Here is a 23,416-nt window from a genome sequence, read left to right as displayed (position 1 = left end):
CAAACTGAGATCGAGTACCAACTCTAGTTTGCTGAGACAGCCTGATAGTAATAATGTATTGGTAGATAGAGATGATCAACAGCTTTGTGCCAATCGGGATGATATGTTGAAAGTCTTCATGGTTAATGTTCCAAAACTGGTCCCTGGCAAGGATATGGAAACAAGTGATTCCCTAACGAATAAAGCTATTCACTGGATCAGACATACCAGGGGATGTCGATCTGTGCTTAGGGACGACATTATTAGCGCTCGAAGGCATACATATCAAGGGGGGGAAAACGATTGTATCGAACTGACCTTTAAGCAGGCAAATATGGCACAAAGTTTGATACTACTAGAGTTCAGAATTTGTTCCCCTGATCATTCCCTCATACAAATGAGATCTTCTCCCCCTCAACAGTGGTTGGCTGAAATGGGGAGGCGCATACCAGGAAGGGGCAGGGTGGCTCGGGTCTGGAGTCCAATGATTGACTGGCAATAGAGGATGACCACTGGGTCTCCCAGCCTACACCGTAGCTGAACCCCCAAGTGTGCACTTAGACCCTAACTTATGTTTTTTTTGTCCAAAGGTAACTCTGTGGGTTTTTGAGGGCCACGCTGAATCCACACCAGCTTGTCCTTCAAAGAACCCAAATTCAAATGCAAATGCTAATCTCCCTGAGGGACTTGAAAATTCTGGTTCAATAATGTCTTGAAATATTGCAGGGTTGAACGCCAAGATTCAAAGCCCGGAATGGGCCTCATTTGTCAATCTATATAACATATGCATATTCCAAGAGACTTGGTTACTTGAACCACAGTACTTCCCAGGGTTTCTAAATTTTAGTGTACCCGTGGAAAAAAGTAAAAGAGGTCGACCATCGGGAGGTTTAACAATCTGGATCAGGCAGGATTTAGATGCTAAAGTAAAAGTGCTCCCTACAAATCATAGAGACATACAGATTGTTTCACTTAAGTTCAAAAAAGCCAAATCTGTAGATATCTACAATGTGTATGCAAGGAGTACAGGGGGGAGGAAGTCTGGGACATTCGCCGCCCTAGAAGTTCTTATAGATAGATACTCTGCGCAATCACACACAATTGTAGCAGGAGATTTTAATACGACTTTTGAGCTGCTGATAAGTGGCGACTGGAACTTTATCGAGGAACAAGATAAGCAGTGGGGTGTCCCTAAAATAGAGCTGGAGCCAGTAAGGAGGTGGACTGAACTGGCGATCCAGATTAACTCTATTTGTCTAAACAAAGGGTTAAGAGCGGCCAATGGCAGGACATTGAAGGATAAGGTGGGTGCTATTACTTTTAAAAGTGGTTCAAGAAAAATTAGGATTGAGTATATTTTAGTGAATCTTGATTTGTGGACCCACTTAGAGGACATGATGGTTGTTGATCGCTTTGAGAGCGACCATAATCCTCTATGTATGGTTCTGACCTACTGGAATGCGCCCATGGCTGACAGGGGACCGAATGAAGAATTCCCCCAGCATAGTTCTCACAAATGACACGTGCCACGTAAAATGGGTCAAATTGATTGAATGTCAGGAAAATATTGATTATATTTCAAGTAAGCTAGAGCAAGCAACTGGGGAGCTGAGCTCCTATGCCAGTACTGAAAACATGGAATTAGGCATAGATCATGGTACTAAGACACATGCAATGCTGTTTTCCTAACTAAAAGAATTGTTTGTTAGACCGTGTAAGTTAAAGAAGGCCCAAGTTAAAAATTCCCCACGCTGGTACACTAAGGAATGTAGAAAAGCACGTTCTGATTTGGGGCAGGCTATAAAATATGGATCCAGCAGTAATGTACGCCTTGCAAGGGTAGCCTACAAAACTGTAATAAAAAATTCTAAGCGTGCCTGGGACGAGAAAAGGTGGCAAGAGCTTAAAGAAGCTAGTGCCGCAAGGAATTCCAAACGTTTCTGGAACATACTTAGATGGGGATGCGAGGGCCCGCCTGAAGAGCCGCAAAACTGGGTAGCTCAAGAAGAATGGGTGGCTTATTTCAAGCCCCAATATGCTAAGGGGTTGGAACCAAGTAGAGAGCCCAGAGTAGAGGTTATATATACCCCATGTTTGGAAGATGCGTTTAACATTGGTGATGTAGAATGTGCCCTAGATTCTGTAATAGCAGGTAGAGCGCCAGGCATGGATGGCGTTCCAGCAGATATCTTTTTGTATGATAGGGAATCCTTGGAGAGGTACATACTCTTGTTGGCAAATATAATAGCAAAAGGAGCACCTATACCCAAATCGTGGAATGGTGCGGAAATTATACCAGTTTTTAAAAAGGGCGATAAGTCACTCCCTGGTAATTACCGCCCAATCAGTCTGATTGACAACATGCAGAAGATCTTTGGCAGACTGGTTTTAAACAAAGTACAGGACTGGGAGCGCGAATTGAGCATACTATCACACCTTCAAGCTGGATTTAGAGCTTGTAATAGTACAGTCGACCAAGTAGTGCATTTTGCTATGCTTTACTGGAATACTGTGCAATTAGGTGGGGGTAGTTTATATGCTGCATCATTGATCTGAGGGCAGCTTTCGATCTTGTTCCGCGCTCAAACTTGTGGTTTGTTTTGAACGATATGGGTATGCCTTCTGCCCTACTTTCGTTAATCATGAGACTCCATGGACATAACTTTGCTCAGATTAGATGGGGTCGACCTGGAAGTGTCACCAGCCAGTTTCCAGTAGAAAGAGGGGTACGTCAAGGCTGCATGCTAGCCCCGACCCTGTTTTCTTTATATATTAACGATGTGGCCAAAGCAATGATTGAAGCAAATGTTGTTGCTCCAACTCTAGCAGGTGTGAAAGTACCTATTTTAATGTTTGCCGACGATTGTCTTATTATTTCCAAGACCCCAAGTGGATTGCAAAAAGCACTAGGGGCTAGATGTATGAAGCCTTTTGCGACTCGCAAACGGTCTTTTTGCATGTTTTGGCATGCAACAAAATTTCGCAAATTAAGGAATCGCAATTTTCGCGATTCCTTAAATGCAATGTATGTAGCATTTTTACATCGTGAATTTTGTTTAAGAATTCGCAAATTAACACCAAATTGTAGTTGATGTTAATTTGTGAATTCTTTTAAAAATGCACAAATTATCATTTTTGAGGGGGGCATGTGACGCACACAAATGCCCTTAGGGCATGTATGTGCGCCATATGCACACACATGTACATTTCAGGGGTGCAGCAGGGTGTCTTTGAGACACCCCTGCACCCTTGAAATAATTCTCAAATTGCGATTAGCAAATTGTGAATTTGCAATTTGAGAATTACTTCACAATCATTCCTATGGGCCTCCTGGCCCATAGGAATGCATGGGAAATTATTCCTTATTTGCGAATTCGCAAAATGCGAATTCGCAAATAAGGAATAATAAGGAATCGCAAAAAAAATTCGATTTTTTACATACATTCCATTTTGCGAATTCTAAAAAGCAATTCGCTAAAAATCGCTATTTAAGATTCGCAAAATGGAATCTTGATACATCTAGGCCTAGGTGTCTTTGAAGACTTTTGCACCAATCGTGGTCTGGAAGTAAATGTTTTAAAATCCACATTCATGTCTTTTAATCAACACAAATCATACAAAGGCAATATATATATGAATGAATTACCCCTGGAGCAAGTCAAATCATTCAGCTATCTGGGTGGGATGTATGACGTTTCAACGCATGCTTTTACAATGCATGCCATTACGACGCAGGTTTTACAACGCAAGTCGTTACAACAACTTGCGTTGGGGGGTGCTGGATAGTGACTAGTTTAATTTACTATTCCAACTCCAGTCCCCGTGGACAGTAGGGAAGGTTTTGGACAGTAATTAAACTATTCCCTATCCTAGAGCGCCCCCAGCGCAATGCGTTGTAATAACTTGCGTTGTAAAAGTTGCGTCGTAATGGTAGTGCGTTGTAAAAGTTGCATTGTAAAGGATGTTCCCCATCTGGGTGTTAACATTCAACATGACTTGCGTTGGAATGAACAGATAGATCTGGCAACGTTCAAGCATCGGCAATTGGCTGGAGCATTGAGCAAAGAGCATGCCATGTCATTGACAAAACCAGTGGCCCGGCCCTTTGCGTTTATAACGCGAAGGCAGTGAGCGCCGCCCTTTATGGTGTAGAGATCTGGGGGTTTGGGAACCTAAATAAGATGGCAGGATCCGAAAATAGGTTCCTACGTAGTCTTGTTAACTTACCCCAGAGCACCCCTATGGGTCCTGTTTCTTATGATTTGGGTATGAGACCAATTGATCTCATTGCTAATTTGCGACCTGTATTGTATTGGAGGCGCTTATGGTCAACACCTGAATTAAAAATATTTGCTTCAGGACTCTTGGATATAATTAAAAGTGATACCTTCCACAGAATAAACTGGCATTGGTGGGATACTCACAGAGCTGGGATTGCTAGAGCTATGGGAGGACCCACTTAACTCTACGTTTCCATCAAAGAAGGCACTAAAAGTTTTATACTGGGAGATGGTAGCCTCAAGAGCTTTTAGAACTACTGCTCCACTCTCACTCACGGGGGTCTTCTTGGAATTCAAGGATGAGATCTTCTTTGAGACATTCTGGGACGACATAACAAAGCCACCAGATAGAAAGCTCTATTTTCAGATAAGAATTGGTAGTTTACCTATTAGAGCATTCACATCTAGGTGGTCAAATGGTGGAAACGCCACATGTCCCTGTTGTCCGGCCCCCTTGGAAACAATCAGTCATGTGCTATTAGGTGCCCTGCGTACTTTGCCCCGCGCAGAGCTGGGTTGCGCCCAATGTTTAAATTATTGTGCACTAGGAGTGAAGTGGTAGCTACTAGAATTATTAGTACAAGTACTGACCCTCCTGTGTATATCGCAGTTGCTAAGTTCCTAGGATGTTCCTGGAATATTAGGAGCAAATTGATGAAGGGGTGATTTGTCGCTATGTGTATTTGTGACAACATGTTGTATATAGTGTATTATAATAATTTGGGTAATAAATTTTAGTCCTTTTTTATAGCAGAGATGAATTGTAATCTTATTCTCTTTATTATGAATTTCATGCTTTTTAACTACAAAGATGAATTAATTGTTTTATCTGTTTTATGCTTTTATGACAATTGTCGAATAAACTTACTTGACTGACTGACAGTGGTAAACAATTGTTTCTCACTTCAACTTAATGAAAAGTGCTGCTTTTAGCTGGAAATGTATTTAATTTATGTGTATTTTTTCTTTCGTAGAGCGCAACTCCTACCTAGAAATGTGCCATGGCACTGATAACTAGTGTGAATCCATTCATTCTGTGCTATGGTTAGCTTAATGCGTGAAGAGCCAGGTTTCTAATGATTTCATTAACTGCAGCAATTCTGAGGTGGAAAGTAGGAAAGAGGTAAGATTGTTCCAGAGATGAGATGCCTGGAACAGAAGAAGATTAGCTTCTGGGAGCGCAATCTACTGGATGGTCTCAGACCCAGCTCTCCTAGGATGCTGCACCGCTCTGCTTCCTCCCTGTTTCTGAGTGCTTTCTCCTGCTTTTGCCTCATTTTCATTGCTTTCTCCTTCCTTCTCCCCTGTTTTTCTGAGTGCTTCCTCCTGCTTTTGCATCACAATTGTACTGCTTTCTCCTTCCCTTCCCCATTTTTCTGAGTTCTTTCTCCAGCTTTTGCGTGTTTTTTACTGCTTTCTCCTTCTTTTCCCGTTTTTCTGAGTCCTTTCTCCTGCTTTTGCCTCATTTTTTACTGCTTGTTCCTTCCTTTTCTCCTGTTTTTCTGAGTGATTTCTCTTGCATTTACCTTGTTTTTGACTGCTTTCTCCTTCCTTACCCCCCCCCGTTTTTAGGTCGTGCTTGTGCTGCTCTACGAGGCATGCTGTATCCAGTGTATGGGCATTTGTCTCTGGTCACAGTGATAATTCCTCATTCTTAGTCCGCTAGACAGTACTGCTAGCTGCTTCTCAGGTCCCCCTGGTAATTCCTCATTATAAGTCCTCTATAGAATGCTGCTGGCTGCTACTCTAGTCCTGTTAGTAATTGCTCATTCTAAGTCCTCTGAAGAGTGCTGCAGCTGTGTCTCTGGTCACAGTGGTAATTCCTCATTCTTAGTCCTCTAGACAGTGCTGCTAGATGCTTCTCTGGTACCGTTGGTAATTCTTCATTCTAAGTCCTCTAGACAGTGCTGTTAGCTGCTTCTCTGGTCCTGTCTAAAACTCATCCATTCTAAGTCCTCTAGATGGTGCTGCAGCTGTGTCTCTGTTCCCAGTGGTAGTTCCCCATTGCTGGTCCTCTAGACAGTGCTGCGCTGTGTCTCTGTTCATACATCCACTAATTTCCAAACCAAAATACACAGGTAAAAGACATTGTCATTTACTATGCAAATAGCTCTAGCTCTCAAAAATGCGAGACCTATTGCATTGAAAATGCTTGATTTCCATGTAGTTATAGGGTCAAGTGCTTAGAATCAAGTACTTGACAGATGAAGTAAGGCTTTCATCTTTCAGATCCTGGTGGAAGGAGTATGACTTTTAACTGCAACGTGATAAGTGTTTGAAAATCTATATAACATATATTTGCTTTATAGCTAGGGCCCAGTCTTTAAATTGTTAGCCACAGGACTTTCAACCATGAGTTGTAATCCTGTTTTTTCTAGTAGGCGAGATTCTGTGTTTGTGGGTGAGATTCTGTGTCTGTTCCTCCCATCCCTTCGAAATTGGGAGCCAATGGAAACCACTAAACGTATGGTGTTACAAGACTACCTGCCATTTTCATGTACAACAAGCTTTGAAGTGCTGTAAATTTGGATTAGCATTATCATTATTATTATTATTATTATTATTATTATTATTATTGTTATTATTATTATAATAAGTATTTTTACAATCAGTGATAGCAATGACGCGAGCGAATGACACTTACTTTTTGCCAAAATGAGTTCGTCACGTTTTCTCTCCATCCGTATTTTACTGATAAACTCGCAGCAGTCCATGAATGCATTCACACACTCCGAGGTCTCTTTGATGTATTGGGCTCGCTTTGCACAGCTGTGGCCCATAATGTTTTCTCTCATGCCATCTTCACAGCACTTTTTCTCAGTGCCTTTGTACTTTGCAGCTGAAATGGTAGAACAAGGATTTTCACAGCATGCTCCCTCTATTTATTTATATATTTTTTTATTTTTGTGTTTTATAGAGCGCGAACATGACCCGTGAGGGTATCAAAGCGCTTTACACGGTATACTTTGTTGAGCAAACAAAAGATTAAGGTGCAGGGACAAACAGATCAAACGTTACACGGTATACATTCTATCACACTGAAATACCACAACTGATAACTAGAAATCGAGGCAGAGAAAAAACACTTGACCTACCAAACCTACTGATTTCCAATTATGAGATTTGATCCTTTCGAAATGTTATAATTTATCATAGCAAGAGACTACTGCGCTGTGTAGGAAGCTGGCTCTTTATATAGTGGACCAAAATGAGGTATACAGCATAAAGAGTCCAGGCAAACCCCAGTTGGATGAAAGAGGACAAATGATAACCCAAATGCTCTCTTTGTGGTAGTGTGGGTGAGCAGATAGGCTTATCAGAGGGGAGTGCGAAGCATTTATTGCACACATGCATGCAATAAGTGAGACACACACACAATAAAGAAATCCAACACCAATTTATAAAAATAACATATTGTTATATGAATTTAGATACCAAGATCATCAGAATCGGGTAAGAACTTTTCGAGATGAGTTGACTTCTCCAAGAGGGTCGGATGCAGCAAGCAAGCTGCAGGGTTGGTGCCAAGTCAGTAGTTGCTCCTCTGCTCTCGGGTCAGCAAACTTCTCTGTCCACTACTTCTTTTTCTCTGTAAAATCTGAGGTGCCATGTCGTGCTTTCACTTTTTAGAGTACCTTGTCATGCAGCGTGCAGTGAAAGTCTGCATGGGTTTGATGCTGGGTCCTTTAGAGTGGCACAATATATGCTGCAGCTCTTATGGACCAACTTTAGTACCTATGCCCTAGGTACCAGGGGTAGCACATACTAGGGATTTACAGAGGTGCTAAAGGCCCGTCCAACTGCTGATCAATTGCCCAGTTACCTTATTTTGGGGAATGAACACTGGCACTGGGGACCTGGTTAGCAGGAACCCAATGCACTCCAGTTAATGTTGCATCCAGTACCAGGCAAATAGTGGGGGGAACACTACAATACAAAATCCAGTTTCCTACATGCTGTATCAGGAGGAGAAGGTGGTAGCACTATAGAAGGAATATTTTCTTTCATTATAAAATAGGCATACTTTAGTAGCCTTCCTCCATGACTGGCACTGAAATGTAAGCCTTGTGTGGCCCTATTCATATTGTGTTCATTTATTGCATTGCTTTGAGCATGTCCGAACTAAGCTATATAGGGGTGTTGTAGATATAACAGTAAAACAAATTACTCGAGATAGAGAAAATATATAGACAAAATCGGTCAAAACAAGGGGCAGAGGTTAAGGCAAGGAACGACCCAGTCCTCTCCGCCACAAGTCAGCAATCATATTTACACTGACTACCTTTCATTCATGAAATGTTCGGGGTGTTTCGGATCGAAAGAGAGATGCTTTAATTTAAACTCTCTTGCATTTCTGAGTTGTTATTATTGATGCTATTTTCATTCGTTTTTCCTCCATGTTGCTAGCCTGTTTACTCTTTTTGGAGTTCTTATCAAAAGTTCTTTGCCATGGTCTATTTTTTTCCTTCATAGACCATTATCAGTGCTGCCAATTAATCAGCTTATGTATTGTACCCTTTGGAACTTGCACTGCAGGTTAAAGTGGGTTATGAACTACCACTGTAGATTAAACTAGACATGGGCTGAGACTACAAGGTTAAACAAGGTTTGTAGACAGGTAGGCCCAGACGTGCATATTGTGTTCATTATGCATTGGACTTCAAAAAGGAGACTCAAAAAGGCTGGCCCAGATGTGGTCTTTCTTGTGTTCCTCTCTGCAGGCACCTGGCCTGGTGGTTTGGGCCAGACCGATCCTGTTGGAGAAGGACCAAGGCAAATTGCCATATGGCTGTCTTTGTCAGGAATGCTACAATGTGCAAAGAATAATGGACTGGAATTCGGTCCCAGTAGTTGCTAGTGGTTGCAATTAATTCAATAATTCTCCCAATCACAGTGTTTTATTTTTTTACATCAATGGCAGGTTACCCTCAGTATGAGCCACCACCGGCAGTGAAGACTGGTCATAGGCTGTCACAGTGGGTTATCCTATATATGTCTGTCGCTGCCAGGCAGGGTAAAGGCTGCTGCTCATGGATGGACTGGCTATTGGCAGCCAATAGCAGCTTAGACTGGGTATATCCCAGCACTTGTACGTTAGAATGGGCTGTCATTGGCATATTAGACTCAGGATAGGCTGTGAATAGTCAGTTACACCGGGCATGGAGTAACACTTGTTGGAGTAGTTTTGATCACTCACCAATACCACATTTATCAGTCACACTGACAGATTACTCAGGGTATGGATTCCTACTTTCCAGTGAGGCTGAGCTTGCTATATCTCTGGCATGTTTCAATATGTATGGGTTAAAATGCAGGTTAGAAAGGGGATTGGCTTACTTCATGGTAAGACTGGAGATGGGGGACCAGTTTGGGTGTGGTTATCATTAGCTAGTTAAACCAGTAATGGATGGCAATTGCAGGTTACAGCAGCACGGGCAAAGTAGACCGGCAATGGACTGTCACAAGCAACTGGAGTCAGTACAAGCCACTGCTAGGTTAGATCTATAGCCAGTATGGCAGATTTGACTAGCCAGCGACCGGCACAGCCAGATATGAGACGGTTAGACAGAGTACAAGATAATACTGCATGTTGCACTGTGTACATGTGCTCACTGGCAGCTTACATTATATACAGGTTGTCACTGGTGGGTAATGGGTATGGGCTGTCATTGGATTGTTTTTAGACCAGACATAAGCTGCTAGTGCGGGGTTTGAATGCATATGGTATGCCCATGGTACATTAGTCTGTGGAAGTATAGCAACCAGCAGGTTAGAGTGGCTTGGGTATGGATGGTTGAAAGTTCTGGAGATTATAAGGGTGCTGAGGGTAGGTTGAATGGCCGGTCACCAGAATAGTCTACACCTACAAGTAGTAGGAAGGCTCTGAACATTGACATATCATGGACCCAAGGCTTTGCAAACATTTACTGATTGATTTAAATGATAATTAAGCCTGATAAATGTTTCAAATTTGCTACCAACCTTTGCCTGCTTTGGCATCTATCAGCTGAACAGAGCGACGCCGACGGCTTCTTGGCTGAGGGCATGTGGGTTCTGCAGGAAGAGAAAGAATGAGTCCATTGAGTATGCGTTCGCTAAATGAGATTATTTTCTGCTTTGAAGAAGTTTCCATACATTGGATATTTTGGTGGGGTATTGCTGGTAGTAGTGCTCTTCTTGTAGAGTATATGAGGTAGATTCAGAGTAATACGATACCTGATCGTTGTGGAGTAGTGGTCCTAAAACTTGTTTCGAGAGCCAATCCAGCATCATAAAAGACCCCCACATTGTTGGCGCCACCCCCAGGAGTGCATCCAATGTCATTCTTCTCCACAGAGTTCCACACCTGAAAATGACAATGTAAAAGGTATTAATTAGTAAACACAAGTGTTCTGTTTAATAATACACACAATGAAATGCACTTCTCTAAGTAAAACTGTTGTGTCTCTGACAGAGAGTGGAATATGTGTGAAAAAGCTTTTAGATGGACAAGGGGATATTTTGATTCTGTCCTCTCTGTCTTCTGAATCTTCATTGTGGCTGTGAATGCTAGAATTACACATCAATCTTCCTAGTCAGACACACCTTTCCACAAAGACCTCTCTTTACTTGTGTCAATAGAAACGATACCCCCTCCTAGCATTAAGTCCTTCCAACTGCACCATGTCTCCCTCCTTAAATTCATATAGGTCACGGGAATGTTTAGTTGAACGTGCACCTTGCCTCCATCCACAATTTAAGATGGATAGTAGAACGGTTAGCTGACCGGGCACCCTGTCCCCGTTTCTAAATTTATATGGATTATAGAATGTTTATGTGAATGCACACTTTGCTACACTCCCAAATTCAGACGAATCACTTAGCTGGCAGTTAAAGCTGAAGTTTCTAGACTGTTGGACTTTCTCTCTTTGGATCAACCATGCATTAGGACCTTGTGTCCTACTCTAGACATATCTGGCTAATTATCTCCTTCCTTTTGCAGCGTTCTGATTGGGCATCCTGTGCTTTTTTTAGGCTAAAATGAACCAACTTCAGCATGGTGTTGCTTAATGAGTAGATCTGATGGGTTCAAAGTGTTGATTGCTTGGCGTATTAAGATATACTGTATTTTTACTTGTTGTGTAACTCCACATTATTCTGCATGGCCTCTGGTGAAGAAGCCTGGAGGACCCCGTTAAGAATATTAAGTCACCAAGTTTCTGCATTATATGCATGGATGAATGTTGGTGAACCCTAAAACAAGTTGTTACTCTCTTCTCTCATTAACTTTAAGAGGTCTGGTGCACAATCATGATGGATCCTATTAAGAATTATAACCAACTGTCTCGTAAACTGGATCTAGGGCAGGGACTTGGAGGATTCCAACAAGATTCATCCCTCTTCCTTTTTATGCATTTGATCTACTAACGGACAGCCTTAACAAGATGCCTAGAGTTCAATTCACCTACATGAGGCACATGTTCAAGATCTAATGCCAAGTCTGGAAAATGCTAGAGATATTTATGTCCAAACAATCACCAGAATGGATTAATGGTAAGTGCCTGTAGGACTCTACAGAGAATCCAAGTTCTTGCAGTTGGAGAATTGAACAAGATGGCTGTGTCTTGTTTTCTAGGCTCCATTCACTCACTACTGTCACCGGACAGTACTGTAAGCAAAAGTGCTTTGACCCTTAGTAGTATTCAAGCTACTTCCAGCAAGGGCTTTAGCATTATTTTAATGAAGCCCATTCATTACAGGAAGGCCCCTATGTGGTAAATGTAGGAAGCTGGCTCTCTATATACTGCACCAAAATGAGGTACCCTGTACAGAGAGTCCAGGCAACCCTTATTGGTTTACAGGGGTTAAAATAATAATCCCAGATGTGCTCTTTTGTGGTAGTGTGGGCAAGCAGGTTATGCTTGTCAGAGGATAGTAATGAGTATTTATTTCACACACCGTGTCAGTGAGACACACCCTCAATAAAGAAATGTGACACAAATCTATAAAATAACACAGACTTTTATATGAATTTAGACACCAAGAACATCATAATCAAATAATCTTTAAAGTGGAAATGTTACCCTATTTGGGAAAAACATTAACTACATTCAGTCACTTGGCAATGACTTAAAGGACTGTTCTTCTGGACCTAAGGTAAGTAGGGGACAAGGTACAAAGCAGCACCAACAGGTCACCTCGGTCTACTCTGGGGCATCTGGGTGCAGGGGTGCTTTTCAGAATCAGGTGCTCTGTTTAAGTTAATGGTAAGTGGTACCTCTCAAAAGGGGCTGCAAACAGGGACTCGGGCCAGTCCAAGAGAACCCACAGGGGGGCTCAAGTCTTCAGGGGCACCATTGGTCCCCATGAACTGGGGCCAGGGGACATGTGTGCAGTTTGGCTTTATCCAGCTGGGTCGCATCGCTATGACTCTTTTGGTTCCTTGTTCCAGCAAATAGGGGCTGCAGGTGGCAACTGGGGCAAGTCTGGCCAAACCCACGGGTGGGTTCAGCTTTTGAGGGTCTCAGGACCACGTTGGCACCGCCATCTTCACTCAGACTCTGGCTGTGGGGTGCAGGTGAAGGGGTGCTTTGAGGTATCAGTTCTCGGTTGGTTATAGACCTACTCTAAGTCTGGATGACCTGGTGAAGAGGAGGAAAAGGGAAGCAGCACCACTCTTGGTGCTTGACTGGTGTATCCTGACATTCATTATTGCTAGGTCTTGCATTGTGCTGTTGGAGTCTGGACTGGACCATCAACAAGCTTTGGTTGCTGCAACTGCTCCAGTACCCAGGGTATTGTTGCTGGGAGCCTCCTGAAGGTTCTGGCATATCCAAACTTGGCAAGGAGACAGAGCTGACCTTCTGGAGCATGAAAACCCTTTTCCTGTTGCACTGCTCCTTTGGAAAGCCCAATGACTGGCAACACGATGGACCGTCAGATGCTATGCGGTGGCTGCAGATGCAGAAGAGCAACTCCTCTACTCCAAGCGAGACCTTTCCCAGTTATTGAGTTGATGGGCAGTCCTCTAAGGGTTTTGGGGAGACTGTCCAGCATTTGGTAAAGTTGGCTCTGTGACGGTCAAAGTCCAAGGAACCTGGCAGAGTTTTCTGCCAATCTTTGGAAGAGGTAAAAAAGGGGGTGGTGATGGACGGAGCATCTGAACCAATCAAACACTCACACCCAGTCAACAGATCTGGGTTTAAACCATCACCGTTCTTTAGCTCATTCTGCCACCCCAGTTCAGACATGGCCATATGCAAATCAGGCTGACCCTGTGCCTCATGGGAACAGTCCAGCCCGAACTGCCAATCCATGCCTTCCCTGGACCGGAAACAAGCTTCCGAGGACCGGTTTCTGGCATTGCAGCCGTCTTCAGCCCGGCTTGCTTGAATCCAGTGGCAAAGTGAGCAAGGAACTCACGCCTGAGCATACCCTGCCAACTTATGGCAAACAAAGTGGTACAAAAGGGGGTGGTGATGGACGGAGCATCTGAACCAATCAAACACTCACACCCAGTCAACAGATCTGGGTTTAAACCATCACCGTTCTTTAGCCCACTCTGCCACCCCAGTTCAGACATGGACATATGCAAATCAGTCTGACCCTGTGCCTCATGGGAACCGTCCAGTCCGAACTGCCAAGCCATGCCGGTTTGTGGCATTGCAGCCGTCTTCAGCCCGGCTTGCTTGAATCCAGTGGCAAATTGAGCAAGGGGTCCCCATTATCCTGCTGGCTAGTTCGAGACAAGACTCATAAGGACTTTTAAAGCACCGTGCCCTGACCCTTTGGTTTTCTGCTTGGTTTCCCCCCGCCGACGCCGCTGTTTGTCATCGTGAGCGGCCGCCGAGCATGGGAAACTACAATTCCCAGAAGCCCTGAGGACCATGCCCCACTCCACCACGCGCCCAGTGGGGCACAAAAGAACGCGAGCACTGCGGTGGAGCGGGTCCCCATTATCCTGCTGGCTAGTTCGAGACAAGACTCATAAGGACTTTTAAAGCACCGTGCCCGGACCCTTTGGTTTTCTGCTTGGTGTCCCCCGCCGCTGTTTGTCATCGCGAGCGGCCGCCGAGCGGGGGAAACTACACTTTCCAGAAGCCCTGAGGACCACGCCCCACTCCACCACGCGCCCAGTGGGGCACAAAAAACGCGAGCACTCCCGCGTCGCGGGACGCGCGCGGGCATCGCCGGGACAACGAGGCCAGGAGAGGCAGGGCAGGGCCACTCCCCTGATAAGTGTGACTCTGGTTAGTGCTCTATTGTGTTATTGACATTATATACATACTGTTGCCATGGCTGCAAATGGAAAAAATGTGCATACTGTGGGGGAGAGAGTGGTGGGAACAATGGACGCCTTCCTGATCAGAGCGGAATCTGTGCTACAACGTGAGATAAGCTTAGCGGAAAAGCGGCTTTCCCAAGGTTTAGCTGAGGCACAGAAAAGGTCCTCTCTGGGTGCAATTAGCAATGTTAGATCACCCACAGTAAATCTCCACCCTGTACCTCTTATTAGTAGGACGGGCCAGGACCAAGGGTCAGGTAGTATACATGATAATATAAACATATCCATTGATGATATAAGTGAAGCTGAGTACAGTGGGCTCCCCCTTGCTCCACTGATTCCCTCTCTGGATATGGCTACTCTTCCCCCTCCTGGCACACTACCGGATTCACTAAATACCTCACGTTTGTCGAAAACACCTAGGACTTCCATGATTACTTCGCCTGAGGACGTTACTCCCAAGTATACTCCATCTTTGGCAGCAAGACTTCGCTCTTATCGAGCAGCTGCAGAACATAAGGTACAAGGTCATCGCACAAAGAAAAACCCACCAAAGCCCACTACCAGGAACAAACCCAATAGCAAGGAAGTAGGGGGTGCGAGACCAAAGTCTACTTATGTCAATGCTAGGGTTAAGCAAGGGATTCCAACAAACACTATAGGTACCCAAACAGAAAGCGTTATTTCGCCACTTGATGCAGGGTTGGAAAGAAGGCTTGTCACCCTAGAAGCATTATTAAAGGACTCCCTAGAATCATTGTTTAGGGGGACAATGGCTGAAATAGAAAAGGATCTGGTAGCAAGCCTGTCACAGTTTACTGTGAGAATAGAGCACATGTGCAAAAATTTGAGGCATGCGGGAAGCAACCTTACACCTCAAGAGAGTAACCTCTCATCACTACCCTCATTAGCAGAAAAGGAAGCAGCGAGTTTGCTGTTACCCGCAAAAACTTTAGGCAGACCTGCCAATTCAACTGGGGGGGACAAGGGCACAACGAAGGTGGGACACAACATTGGAAGCATAGCTAGCTTGCCAACCCAGGGAAGCTCAAGCAAGGCATTAGGTAAAACTAAAGTTTACAGTCCGAAAGGTACCGACCTGATGCCATGCTCTGATGTCTTGCAATTACCACCGGCATCTTCCCCTTACGTAATTATTTTAGCTGGGGTACCTTCATTGAAAAGAAGCCAAACTGAATCCTGGCAAAACCTACGAAATAAGGTTGTAGATTGGTTAGTTAAATTCAAAAGGTTCCATCCGGAGAATAGCCATGAGATTTTGATGGTCCGTAGAGTGGGGTGGTTGGATCACTCCCCAAAGAACATCAGTGGAGATTGTGTGGTCATCAATCTCAGGTGTCCTCAGCAAGTCAGGAGGATTTTGGAAACAATGGAGGAACCCCAGGGTGAAAACACGCTTATTAGCGTATTTCCCCTGGGTTACTTCTATAAATCAAGGCACGTAGGGGCACCAAGACATCAGCTTTCCTTTACCCCCTTAGAGAATAGATTTGAGGGCCTCAACACTCTAGAGGAGGTAGATTGACTAACTACATCATACTTCTCTATACCTTCCCCCACTAATACCATCATGGAGTTTACTCTAGGCAGAGTGTCACAACCATCGTCTTCTCCTTAACTGGTAAAACACCATAGCAGGTCTGTTAAAGTCCGCAGGGATGGTACACTAAGAACCAGTGTTAGTGACTACACAAAAACGGGGTTAGGCTTAACATTAACTAGAACAGGGTCTTCCACCACCCAAGCTGGCCAACCTGACTTGATTTCCCCTAAACCAAGTGGGAACCTTGAAGTTAAAATGATGTCCTGGAACATTGCAGGTTTATCCAGGAACCTTCGGGACAACATCTGCTGTAATTACCTTGATGAATATGACATAATATTCTTACAGGAGACTTGGTCTCTGGATATTCCACATAGGCTCGTATACAAAACCTTTTGTTGCGAAGCCACCCCTTCTGTAAGAGGAAGGGCCTCTGGGGGCTTGGTGATCTGGATAAAAACTACTTTGGAAATTGAAGTTACCCTGCTTCCCATCATCCTGTTAGGTGTAAAAATAATGACCAGAGAGAAAGAGATTGTCTATTTAATAAATGTATATAATAGGCCCAGCCCATCAAATAAATAATCTGGGCTGATTGACCAACTTGATTCCTTTCTTAATACTCTAGATCCTAACTCACAAATAATTATAGGAGGGGATTTTAACTGCAAATATGAGCCATTATTGGGTCTAGATGGTTTATTCGACGAGCAAGACAAGGCAAATAATATCCCCGCCTTAGACAGCAATGGGGAGGTAAAATGTACTGTTGCGGCATCCCAAATCTTACAACTAACTGTAGGGCACGATTTAAGGGCTTGTAACGGTCGTTTTCAGTCAGATAGACCAGCGGCCCCTACATTTTGCAGAGGAAATGCCAAATCTTACATAGATTTCATATTGGTCTCCATGAGTTTGTGGCACATAATTGTTGACTTTAAGGTTGTGTATAGGACCGAGAGTGATCATTTACCGCTACAATTAATTTTGGACCCTCAGCCCTTTAAAACTAATACAGCCAAAGAAATAGTGCCCAAGAGGTATGATGGCGAACTCCAGATAAGTATTAATCGGCGTGCACTAAAATGGCCATATATCTTAGCCAAGGAAGCATCTATGACATGTATTTACAACACTTTTGATGACAAAGTTGCAACATATCAGGATCTTTCCTTAGGCGATCATGGAGTATTAGACATGCACCTCAATTTGGTCGATGCTCTAACTCCTCTCCTGAGCAAAATCTATGAGAAGGGGGACAGATCCCATAGCATCAACCTAGAACATGGCAACCCTTGGTACAATAAAGTGTGCCGTGTAGCTAAGTCTCTCCTGATCCAGGCAGTAAAAACAAAGAACTCAAAGGGAATTAGAGATGCCAGACAAGCCTACAAGAAAATCCTTTTTTATTCAAAAAAAGTATGGGATGAGGAAATCTGGGCTGATCTACTTATAGCAGCCAAAACGAGGGACCAAGGCACCTTTTGGAGCTTAATATCAAAAGGGAATAAGTCGGGTAGATCTCGTAAGGACACCTTCCTAGACGAAAAAACATGGAGAGACCACTTTTCCAAGCTATACTCCCTAAGCAAGGAGGGGTTCCCCATAGTCGAACAGGAGGTTGCAATAGCATCAAGGATTACCAATCTATATTTTAGCTTAGAGGAGACTGTCCAGGCGATACAGGCCATTAAAGCAGGGAAAGCCCCGGGACCTGATAAGATCCCTGGAGATATACTCAAGCACGATAAAGAAGTTTGGGGACCGTATATTAACTTTTTATGTAACTCCATAGTAGCAGGTACTCCAATTCCGGAGTCCTGGAAGGGGGCTGAAATCATGACAATTTTTAAAAAAGGAGATCGTTATGACCCTGCAATTTATTGCCCAATCAGTTTAATCGACCTTATCCAAAAAGTGTATGCCAGACACATTTTAAATAAGCTTTTAGAGTGGATGGTAGACTCCCAGGTATTATCCAAATACCAGGCAGGGTTCAGAGCAAAAGTCAGTACAATAGACCAGGTTTTTAGGTTTACATGTATTGTTTGGAAATATATTACTATAAAGAAGGGCAGTCTGTATGTTGATTTTACGGACCTGAGGGCTGCGTTCGATCTTGTCCCTCGCACACTATTATGGGAAACATTAGCAAATATAGGTGTCCCTGGTGAATTACTTATAGAATTAATTAGAGTCCACACAGGAAATTACGCCAAAGTAAGATGGGGGAAGGGAGGGGAGTTAACACAGGCCATACCGGTGAGACAAGGCGTACGCCAAGGCTGCGTGTTGGCACCTACGCTCTTCTCACTCTATGTTAACGATATTCCCACGTACTTAGGGAACTGTGTACATGACTCCCCAAAACTTGGGGGTGAATCGATTCCAGCACTATTTTTTGCTGACGACACCATCCTCATTTCACAGACCCCAAAGGCACTCCAAAACTTGGTGAATTCTTTTTATAGTTACTGTGTGGATAAAGGATTGGAAATTAATTCATCAAAAATGAAGTACATATCCATAAACCCTCAAAAAACCTTTAGGGAAAATCTGGCCTTAAACAACCAAAAACTAGAACTTGTGGGGAGTTTTAATTATTTGGGAATCATGTTGGATAGCAAACTATCCTGGAAGGGACAGCTCGAAAAGAGGAGGATAGCCCTTCGTCATAACTCAATGCCCGTTCTAAAAGTTCACGGTGGCAGCCAATCTAAGGCCATTACTCCAGCATTGGAAGTATTCAAAGCAAAGGCCCAATCAGCCGGAATCTATGGGGCTGAGATTTGGGGACCATCCTGCAAAAAGTACTTTGAACTGGATGAAAACATCTTTATACGGAGACTGTTAAAATTCCGTCTAGAACCCCCCCTAGTTCCTGTGTTTTTGGATGTTGCCATTAAAAGTACAGATCATCAAGCCATCTTAAGGCCCCTATTGTATTGGAATAAGATATGGAGCACCCCTGAGTTGGATAACTATAGATGTGGCCTGATAGAAATCATGCAGTTCGATGGGCATAAAAACATCGCCTGGCTAAAACATATCTCCCTCTGGTCAAATAGACTAGGGTTATCCCATTATTGGGACGAGCCCTTGAGACTGACACCCTCTTGCAAAAAGTCTTTAAAGTCTGCATTCTGGTCTTACATCAGTAACCCATTAGTACAGGGCTCATTTACTGGTCCACTAACTCAAAAGTTTTTAACCTTTAAAGATACCGTTTTCTTTGAACCCTTTATGGATGAGATTGGACCACCGATAGCAAAAACTTTATTCTTGCAGTTTAGATACGGGGTCCTACGGATAAATGCAAACACATCCAGGTGGGGGGGAAACACGGGCTCTCGCCTATGTATCTCTTGCATGCAGAAGGCGAAGGAAGATGACGTCCATCTACTCTTCTTTTGCCCTTTATGTAAGTCGCCCAGGGTTCGCTGGATTAGACCTCTATGCAGGAACATGGGTGTCAGGTCTTGCAAAGATGCTGAACGTATATTGAGGACCAATACCAGACAGGTGGTGCTGTTTTGTATATCTAGGTTCTTATATAACTTTTTTTTGATCAGAAAGAAGGCTGGGCTAAAACTATAGTGCAATTGAACTGTTTTATCAACTTTTGTTCTGTAAATACTAAGTGTTGTATAATATGTTTTAATTACTGGCTTTTAGATTTTTTTTTACTATATTTATGAAAATAGCTTGTATGTTTTAGGGCATAATTTATAAAGCTGATAAGTTGTATATCATTTTTGCCCCAAAATGTTTGTAAATGGACTATGGAGTTAATAATAACACGTAATGTTTTATTTTGTGCTTTTTATGGCTAATGTTAGCTGAAATAAAGTTGAAACGAACGAACGAACGAACAAACGAACGAACGAGCAAGGGACTCACGTCTGAGCATACCCTGCCAACTTATGGTGAACAAAGTGGTACAAAAGGGGGTGGTGATAGACGGAGCATCTGAACCAATCAAACACTCACACCCAGTCAACAGATCTGGGTTTAAACCATCACCGTTCTTTAGCCCACTCTGCCACCCCAGTTCAGACATGGCCATATGCAAATCAGTCTGACCCTGTGCCTCATGGGAACAGTCCAGCCCGAACTGCCAAGCCATGCCTTCCCTGGACCGGAAACAAGCTTCCAAGGACCGGTTTCTGGCATTGCAGCCGTCTTCAGCCCGGCTTGCTTGAATCCAGTGGCAAAGTGAGCAAGGGACTCACGTCTGAGCATACCCTGCCAACTTATGGCAAACAAAGTGGTACAAAAGGGGGTTGTCTGAACTGGGGTGGCAAAGTGGGCTAAAGAACGGTGATGGATTAAACCCAGATCTGTTGACTGGGTGTGAGTGTTTGATTGGTTCAGATGCTCCGTCCATCACCACCCCCTTTTGTACCACAAATCTATGGAAGAGGTCTTCAATTTACGTTCTCTTTAATCCTTCTCCTTCTTCCTCGGTTCCCAGTAGTTGAATATGATTTCCTAGTGCCAGTTGGCCCCCTAAATAATACATTTAGAAGCGTTAAGGGGAGTGAAGGGTAGTAGTCAATGGGCTCCTTACCCCTGTGGTCACTACACTCCCTAGATAACCAGCTCCAGTGGGGATTGGGCATCACCCTGTCTCAAAATTCCTAATTCCACCACACACGAGATGGTGGAATCCTAATTGTTATGTTCACTTTCTGGCTGCCCACCCTAGAGGTGTGTCCAGCCAGGCAGTGCAACACGACTCCTGCATAGCTAGTTTCCCGCCTGTCCTGATGCTAAATGGGCCTCAGGGGTTGGCATCCTTCAGGTAAGGGGGAAGCCAGGCTCGCATACCAAAGACAGTGTGCCCTTTGATGTTCTTTTTTTGACATGCTTGTTTACTAGCCATCCTGTTTGGGGGAGGTGTAAACAACTCTTGCCAGAGCAGGCATTGTTTCTGACCCCTGAAAAAGGGGCTCTCCAATGTGTGGGCAAGCTTCAGGATATTCCCTGAATGAAAGGAAAACACAGGTAATTTGCACACATAACCTTGCCTTTAAAGATCCTCAGCGAGTAGACACAGCAGTGTATTTGGGCATTCGTATTAGCCCAAAGGTAGACACAATGGGTAATATTAATTGTAATCCTTTGATGAGAACAATATCTACAGACCTGAAGCGAATAAATGGGTTACATTTATCTATAAACGGCCGGGGCAATGTTTTAAAAATGACAATGCTTACTAAAATGCTCTACTTTTTCGATCAATCCCGGTGGCAATAGACGTATTAATTTAAAAAACATTGCAATCCATTTTTGTACACTTTATTTGGCAATATGGGAAGGGATTTCATACCGCCCTTAGATCAGCTATATCTCTAGGTAAAATACCGATAGTAGAGGCAATTGTCAGGAGGAACAGTAGAATAAAGAACATCTATAGTGTGTTGCTTGAGAGCCTGCCTGATGATCTTGAAAACACTGAGGCAAGTTAGGCAAGGAAGTTAGGTAATTCTGATACTGATGTATATATGGCAATGTCATTAACCGCAAAGATTCTCTCATCAACACGTCTGAAGGTGCAGCATTATAAAACTGTATTTAATTTGTATTTTACCCCTACCAAGCTGTCTGATAGGGGCAAGAGAACAGATGACAAGTGCCCAAGGTGTGGGGAATGGCCGGCTACAATAATACACGTTTTATGACTGTGCCAGACAACTTCCCTTGAAGAACGGGTTGGTACGCTTCTGGGAAGGTTTGTTTCGGCGTAGGATTAATTTGAGCCCCACCTTGATGATTTGGGGCTACAATAGCTCTAGTGGCCTGGACACTGCTCTGATGTATTGTGTATTTGTCTGTGTAGCTGTTTTAGGGTAATAATTGCTGCCAGATGGAAGGACCCTGAGCCCCCACATTTCCGATATAGCTAACACAGCTGCTGGGGGTATGCAATCAAGAGGCTGCTCTATATGCATGGGTACACAGACATAATATCGACTCCAAAATATCGTTTGGACATAATATCGACTCCAAAATATCGTTTGGAGAAAATATCGACAGGACAGAATATCGACAGCCAAAATATCGTTTTTAAGGTAAGTGAAGTAATATCGTTTTTAAGGTAAGTGAAGTAATATCGTTTTTATTTTTAGGGTTCAGGGTCAGTTTTGGGTTTTTGGGTAAAGGGGTATTTTTAGGGTTCAGGGTCAGTTTTGGGTTTTTGGGTAAAGGGGTATTTTAAGGGTTCAGGGTCAGTTTTCAGTTTTTGGGTAAAGGGGTATTTTTAGGGTTTAGGGTCAGTTTTCAGTTTTTGGGTAAAGGGGTAGTTTTAGGGTTCAGGGTCAGTTTTCAGTTTTTGGGTAAAGGGGTATTTTTAGGGTTCAGGGTCAGTTTTCAGTTTTTGGGTAAAGGGGTATTTTTAGGGTTCAGGGTCAGTTTTCAGTTTTTAGGTAAAGGGGTATTTTTAGGGTTCAGGGTCAGTTTTCAGTTATTGGGTATTATTTTATTATATTTTATTACTATATATATATGTTTAATAAATATGAAATAAAAAAATATTTATTTAACTTTCATTAATTATTTAATTATTATAAGTTAATTTAAGTAATTTTAAGTATATTTTAGTAATTAATTATTAATATTAATTTAATTTAACACTGTTTTTAGTAAATACGATATTTTTTACAACTATATTTTTGTAAACGATATTTTGTACTCGATATTTTTGTACTTACCTGTTTGTACATACAAACTCGATATTTTTGCTGTAGATATTTTTTCCTCGATATTTTGGGTAGTCGATATTTTGGTAGTCGATATTCTTTCAGTGATCCGCATGGGTACACAGACATAATATCGACTCCAAAATATCGTTTGGACATAATATCGACTCCAAAATATCGTTTGGAGAAAATATCGACAGGACAGAATATCGACAGCCAAAATATCGTTTTTAAGGTAAGTGAAGTAATATCGTTTTTAAGGTAAGTGAAGTAATATCGTTTTTATTTTTAGGGTTCAGGGTCAGTTTTGGGTTTTTGGGTAAAGGGGTATTTTTAGGGTTCAGGGTCAGTTTTGGGTTTTTGGGTAAAGGGGTATTTTAAGGGTTCAGGGTCAGTTTTCAGTTTTTGGGTAAAGGGGTATTTTTAGGGTTTAGGGTCAGTTTTCAGTTTTTGGGTAAAGGGGTAGTTTTAGGGTTCAGGGTCAGTTTTCAGTTTTTGGGTAAAGGGGTATTTTTAGGGTTCAGGGTCAGTTTTCAGTTTTTGGGTAAAGGGGTATTTTTAGGGTTCAGGGTCAGTTTTCAGTTTTTGGGTAAAGGGGTATTTTTAGGGTTCAGGGTCAGTTTTCAGT

General features: G+C 43.0%; 1 protein-coding gene across 2 annotated transcripts in view; it reads right to left on the bottom strand.

Moving 5' to 3' along the window:
• The window catches only part of LOC144826880 (A.superbus venom factor 1-like), a 1,649,148-nt gene that overhangs the window by 1,009,042 nt on the left and 616,690 nt on the right, over positions 1-23,416 (bottom strand). For both annotated transcript variants that reach the window (XM_078685340.1, XM_078685347.1), the window contains 3 exons: positions 10,476-10,605; positions 10,242-10,313; positions 6,904-7,098 (listed from right to left, as the gene is read on the bottom strand). In XM_078685340.1, coding sequence (XP_078541466.1) covers positions 6,904-7,098; positions 10,242-10,313; positions 10,476-10,605 — 397 coding nt within the window. The remainder of the gene's footprint in view (positions 1-6,903; positions 7,099-10,241; positions 10,314-10,475; positions 10,606-23,416) is intronic.

The sequence above is a fragment of the Lissotriton helveticus genome, chromosome 1_1 (assembly GCF_964261635.1).
Source record: "Lissotriton helveticus chromosome 1_1, aLisHel1.1, whole genome shotgun sequence".
Taxonomy (NCBI): domain Eukaryota; kingdom Metazoa; phylum Chordata; class Amphibia; order Caudata; family Salamandridae; genus Lissotriton; species Lissotriton helveticus.
The sequence above is the reverse complement of the archived record's forward strand: the minus strand, read 5'-3'. Positions and strand labels throughout refer to the sequence as shown.